This window comes from Brassica oleracea, chromosome C9, assembly GCF_000695525.1.
Source record: "Brassica oleracea var. oleracea cultivar TO1000 chromosome C9, BOL, whole genome shotgun sequence".
Lineage (NCBI taxonomy): Eukaryota > Viridiplantae > Streptophyta > Magnoliopsida > Brassicales > Brassicaceae > Brassica > Brassica oleracea.
The window spans coordinates 23,582,202-23,588,902 of record NC_027756.1 but is presented as its reverse complement, the minus strand read 5'-3'; the positions used below and the strand labels follow the sequence as shown (position 1 = coordinate 23,588,902).

General features: G+C 32.4%; 1 protein-coding gene across 1 annotated transcript; it reads left to right on the top strand.

Annotated features, from left to right (window-relative positions):
- The first annotated feature begins 4,784 nt into the window (after window positions 1-4,784).
- On the top strand, window positions 4,785-6,667 carry LOC106319470 (mediator of RNA polymerase II transcription subunit 21). Its single transcript, XM_013757802.1, has 5 exons — window positions 4,785-5,295; window positions 5,548-5,794; window positions 5,985-6,062; window positions 6,167-6,218; window positions 6,396-6,667. Exons 2-5 carry the CDS (start codon window positions 5,561-5,563, stop codon window positions 6,470-6,472), a joined length of 441 nt encoding a protein of 146 aa, XP_013613256.1. The 5' UTR covers window positions 4,785-5,295; window positions 5,548-5,560; the 3' UTR covers window positions 6,473-6,667.
- The last annotated feature ends 34 nt before the right edge of the window (window positions 6,668-6,701 follow it).

Here is a 6,701-nt window from a genome sequence, read left to right as displayed (position 1 = left end):
TGCAATAATGCCATCATCATCAATTTTTCCAACCACCGTGAACCACCTTTTTGAGCTCTTAAAGCTGTATAATTCAATTTTCAACCACTTTTTTTTTTTCATTTTAAACCAATAAATCTTCATTTCCTCTCATTTCTTCTACATTTCCATCTAAAAATCTCTCATAACTTTCATTTTCATAATCACAAACTTCATATTTTCGAGTTTCTTCATCAGTGAATCGTCAAAAGTTCTTTTTCTCATATTTGGAGTTTGGACGTTTGAAAATACTGGAAATGAGCTTTATACCGGAAAAAGATAACTATTTACATGGTTTTCGTCATTTTTCATATATGTGCCACGATAGTAGACTATTTTGTATGTCTACGCCTATGTGTATACTTACGATGCGGTCTACTTGTCAACGGACAAGTCAGATTTGCAATTGACCAAAAGAATTTTTTTTTGGTAACGTAGACTTCCCCACTAGTCTACGTCTTTACCTTTGACAACAAAAACAAAAATTTAGGTAGACTTACTAAAATGTCTACGTAAAAGAGGTTAGTTTTGCATTTGACCAAACTTTTGACTTTTCAAAGTAAACTTCACCGGATGTCTACAAAATGTAGACTGCCCGAGAAGTCTACAAAAGGTCAGATTTGCATTTGACCAAAACTTTGACTTAGTTGAATAAGTTCGTTTTGTGTTTGACTAAAAAGTTTAAAAATTATTCAAAAATTTATTAAATTGTAGAATTCATATGCAGTGTTCTAATCTTAGAAAAAAATGTAGACTGCGTGTAAAGTTTATTTTTTTTTATTTTGGTCAAATGCAAAACTAACCCGTCGGATTTGAAAGAGACTTCATGTGAAGTCTTCACACTTGTAGACGTTCATTTCAATCTACTCACTGAAAGTCAAACATGGTTAATTGCAAAACTAACCTCTTTTAAAAAAATTCAAACATGAAGACTACATATGAAGTCTACTTCTGAAAGTCAAATCGTAGGTGAATTCTGGTCAATAGCAAAAACTAACATTTTTAAATTGTAGACTGAAAAGGAAGTCTGCTTTTATGAAATCACAACTTTTTTTCAAATATAAAAAGTAACTCGTAAAATTTGCAATTGCAAAAACTAACCCAAAGAGTAGACCTATTTGACAGTCCATATTAGTAAACTGAAAAGAACGTCTACATTTCCTTAGACTGAATATGGAGTCTACATAGAAAAATATATTAAAAGTGAATTTGTGTATTATTCATTAAGAGTTTCCTAGATTTTTTTGTTTGACAGTGTGTGTTAAATAATCCTAATGGGTTTGAATGATTTTGAAAAGAAAATCTGTTATAATTATGAAAGTTTAATACATTTGATTTGACTATGTTGTTAGCTAATAATTGTAGACGTATTTTAAGTCTATGGTTATAATTTTATCAAACATGAAATATTTGTTCGCTAATTATGTAAACCATATTTTTTTATAGAAAATGGTTCAGTTACCTTTTGTGTACGGAAAATGGCTGGTGAAAGGCTATTTGTGAGAGTTTGTGTTGAACTTATGAGATGTCTTATTGAACTCTCCAATTAATTATCTTAACTAGGTGTTTGTCTTCCAATTGTGGAAATAATATTATACGAAGTAATATATATTATGTTTACGATGTTATAATTTTATGAATAATAATTACAGAATTAAAAATTTTAACTTCAAACAGTTTGATAATCAAAATTTGGGTCGACGAGCTATTTCCTCACGATAAGTATTGTATAGCATCAAATGTCTCCCAAACTATGACTTCATTCTATATATCCCCGAATTAAAAGTTCAAAATGTATTTCCCCACAAATTTTGATTTAAACGGTTTATGATGTAAATGAGGTTTATTATTTAAAGAAGACCAAAAATAAATCCACTCATTTTTTTTCTGAATACTTATTTCTCATTTCATCTTTCCGGAAGGGACATTTTTATAACATATACCTAGAATTGAAATACAACAGAACGTTCTAAAATCTGAGAAATAAAGACTTATAATTAAAGACCCACTAAAGTGAAGCATAATGAATCAGATCCCAAACTGAAATGTTAATTTATCTCTAGAAATCAGAAAACCAGTGAGAAAGATAAGATTGACGAGCACTTGATGACAAGCTGAAATGTTAATTTTTGCACCGAGAAACGACATCCGTCTCAAATTTCAACGAATTTTGACTCAAACATCTGACTCATATACCTCCATTCATATTAATTAAATCACCAAACATGAAACACCTAAAGACAAATATATAATCAGTAGGCTCTTTTAAAACCACCGCTCTATGTTTATGAATTTGAGTTTGACAGCTTTGGTTCTATGGAAAAGCTTCTTCAAGTAAATTTGTTGCCCCATCTCCGATCTCCATTTCTGCAACGTTGTTGACGGAGACACAGACGAAGATGGCTCTTACGCGTTCGGCAAAAAAAGAGAGGAGCTAGAGCACCTGATTGGATATCATATGAAATCTAACGAGTCCGATGAGAATGACGGAACTGTTGGATTAAAAAAAACACTCTACTGTTTAGAAGACGATATAAAGACAACTCTACTGCTGATCTCCCAGTGTCTCGGTTACTTGTACTGATATCAACATGATCATCTGTTACATACACGATTCTATTTGACCCATGAGCTGTTAACACCCCGGAAATTTTTGAGAGAACCATTAGTTCAGCCATCATACTGAAACCAAAGAGACAAATCCTTATAGAGTAAGATGATTACAGAGTTTACCTGCAGTTTTCATGAATTGGGAGACATGCTTCATGAGTATTGGTTGTGACGATCCTTTTGACTCTCTTCAGTTACTCTATATTCAAACTTTCCTACAACACAAAAAGGACAAGGAGTTAAACCCATGCCATACTCCATGTTCTTTGGCTGCAACAATCACAAAATTAAAAAGATGAAAAGAATTTACTTTTTTGTTCCTAACATCGATGAACCCATTCTCTTTGATTCTCTTAAAGTAATCCTTAACATGTTCAATTAGCATAAACTCTAGATTTAATCATCGACAGACAGAGACTTTATGTGAATCAAACATGTGAATTAGTTTGCATAAGAAGTCACATTCACGGTCAATAGACTGAAATAGACTGAAAAAACCGTCTACAGTGAAGTAGACTTTATTGTAAGTCTACTAAACTCTAAACCACAAATCACAAACTCTAAACGTTTGTTTGATAATCAAAAAAATCTTAATTATTTTTTCAAATATCCAAATATACAAAATATAAACTACTAATCATTAATATATAAATTTAAGTAAGAAAACAAAAAAAAATCTTAATCTAAAATCTAACCCTTAGAAATCTAATGAGAACATGTAAGAACCTTTTGTTACTAAACCATGAACATTGTCTAACACATAGTTACCAAATCAATATATATTCTTCTAAATTTTTCAATTATATAAAATTCTAATTTATTTATTTCATATTAACCATTATATTGATGATTAATTAAAAATATCACAACAATTATTTTATACATTTTTAAAATTAAATTATTAGATCAAATTATGATGTAGACTACTGAATAAGTCTACACAGTAGACCTCTTAAGAGGTATACATATGTGTAGATTTCTTTCTATTACGTGTAGACTTACGAATGACATAAGTGTAAAATACATTTCTGTTTTTTTTGTTTGGTCATAAAGGTTAAATAGTATTTTTACCACCTCTTTAGGTTGGTTTTGCATTTGACTGAAATTAGAGTACACTTATATGCAGATAATTTTGTGTTCATAATCAGATTTTTATGTTGCAGGTAGTGATCTGAAGAGAAGGAAAGACGATCATCTATACTAACATGATAACCTGTCGATTTAGTTTTATTGGATTTTTTTTATAATAACAGATAACCTGTCGGTTTAGTTTTTGTTTAATTTAAGATGGTTTTAATCAGGGCCGGCTCAACACTGTCGGGGATCCTAGGACTACAAAATATATTTTTATCATCTAAAATTTATATACATATAATGTTTAAAATATTATTAAAATTTAATCAGTAAAATTTTATATATTTTGTCATGAAAATAAAACTATATACATATCAAATAATTTTGGACCCTTTCCAATTTTATTTATTATATTTATAATTTTTTATATAAAAAATATAGATTTATAAAAAAAGTGCCCCCTTAATTATTATTATACGGGGGACACGGACTTGGACCATGGGCGGTCGCACCGCCTGTCCCCCTCGTGAGCCGGCCCTGGTTTTAATATATTAGATTCTGATTTAGTTTAAGTAATCGGGTTGTATTATCTATGTAGCGTGTAATAATATTACTGTAACAAATTTGTAAGAGTCCAAAATATATGTAGTTTAGTAACAAATTTGAAAGGATCCAAAATTTAAAAGTAACTTCTAGATAAAAATAGAAGCCTAAATTAGACTAGATGTTTGATAAAAAAAAAATTAGATTAGATGAAACTCAACTAGTTTAACTTGTTTATGCTCTGTCTTGATGTATTCATTGGAAAATTCAACTAGATATTAAGATTGTACTGTATTAGTTTGTTGAGAATCTTGATGGATAATTCCATAATTGAGTACCATATCGTAGATGTATGTTAAAATATTGCGATAGGAATATTAAGGAGGAAATATTGCGATAGGAATATCCTTTATCGATCCGGTTTGGTCACTATGGTTTAGTAATGTCATTTATCAATTTCGATTTAGCTATTTTGGTTAAACAAATGTAAGCGTTTATACATTTGGGATTCATTAATCAATATTACAACTTACTCATAAGTCTTCTTATCTATCACCACCATCATCGTTTATCATCATCACCATCACTGAATCTCAGATCTTCGAGGTGATCCTTAGTGATCACCTTCTAGACCTTGATTCTCCTATCTTGGAGCTTCTAGACAGAGCTTCTAGACAGGGCCCTATTTTCCTGTTACACCGCAAGTGAGACCGTTCTCTGCACTGGGAACAGTCTAATTGATTCGGAAGGTTACAATCGTCCTACGAGTGAGATTTTGTTGCTTCTCATATACACCAGACGAAGAAGAAAGATTTTGCTAATGGCGGAGTAAGAAGGAGATAATAAGGGGTTTTACCTCTGGGGGTTTATCTGTTTATAATCCGGGTCGGATCTAGATTAGGATCAATTAAATACCCATCTATCGGGTCATGTACATGGGCTTCGTGGCCTAATAAGGCTCTCCTTCTAACTTTCTTTCGTCCTCCTCGTTCATCTTCGTCGTTCAGCTAAGTTTAGCATCTGCTTAATCTTCCCTAGCGATAGAACTAGGTATTGTTTCTCGCTCTCTCTAATTCGACTTTTGTTTCTTGTTCGTGATCTTACCTTTCGTTACTTGATGTTGCTTTGTTGTTAGATTCTTCGATTCACCTGTGTTATAGACTCTTAGATACTGATTCGAAGTTGTTTTTTGTTGATTCATGTGATAAAGGATATTCCTATCACAGTGTGTGTGTGTATATATATATATATATATATATATATATATATATATATATATGTTAATACTTGTTCATGCTTAAGGTTTTAGAAGAAGATGGATATAATATCACAGTTGCAAGAACAAGTGAATTCGATAGCTGCAATCACTTTCAATGCTTTTGGGACACTGCAAAGAGATGCGCCTCCCGTCCAGCTTTCTCCTAATTACCCTGAACCACCACCCGCTGCTGCTGCTGCTGCTGCTGCTGCTGCTGATGATCCTACTACCACCGCTTTTCCCGAGCAACCTAAGCAGCTCAGTGCCGATTTAGTCAAGGCTGCTAAACAGGTTAGTTTTTTCTCTCTCTCACCTTCTCCATTGCTCAAACTCTATAGCTTGTATATATAGAAACGCACAGCAAAGTTAAGATGGCCTTTGCTATTATATAGCTCATTCATTTCTGAAATTATGTGAATTTTTAAGTCATTTGATAATGATCTGATTTCTCTCCTTTACTCGGTACTTTGTTTTGGTGAAGTTTGATGCTTTGGTTGCGGCACTTCCCTTATCAGAAGGAGGTGAAGAAGCTCAGCTCAAAAGAATCGCTGAGCTCCAGGTTATAACCAACTTACTTGTCTTGTTTCCTTGAATCATGTATTTTATTTATATTAGACTAACGGCTTTGCCTGTTTCCTTCTCTACTGTGTTTTTTTTTTTCAGGTGGAGAACGATCTTATTGGCCAAGAACTCCAAAAGCAATTAGAGGCTGCAGGTAAAACTTTTCCTGGACAACTTTTAAATGGAGCAGCAGATCCATGTTCAATGCCTATGCTTTCTAACCATTGCATTGACTTTTCTCTAGTGATTACTGTTTTGGTTTTCCGTTTTCTTGCAAATGCTTTTTAACATTGAGTTGGTCTAAAAATGTTGTAACCTTGTTTCTTGACAGAGAAGGAATTGAAGCAAGTTCAAGAGCTATTTGGACAAGCAGCAGACAATTGCCTGAACATGAAGAAACCCGAGTGAAAGGATTAAACCTTTTTGTGTCAAACTGATTCAGAAACTATGATTTTGTTCAGCAACAATCATGTTTTAGATTCAGAAGTAAAAGAAGTTGTGATTTGGTTCATCAAAAAATTGTTCCAGAAGCAATCACAAGAATGTTCCTTAGCTAACAACAACAAAACAAATAACTATAATATTACTCCGTTTTCTTTTCAACTGTCAAGACTTGTGCAGAGCCTACCAATCTTGT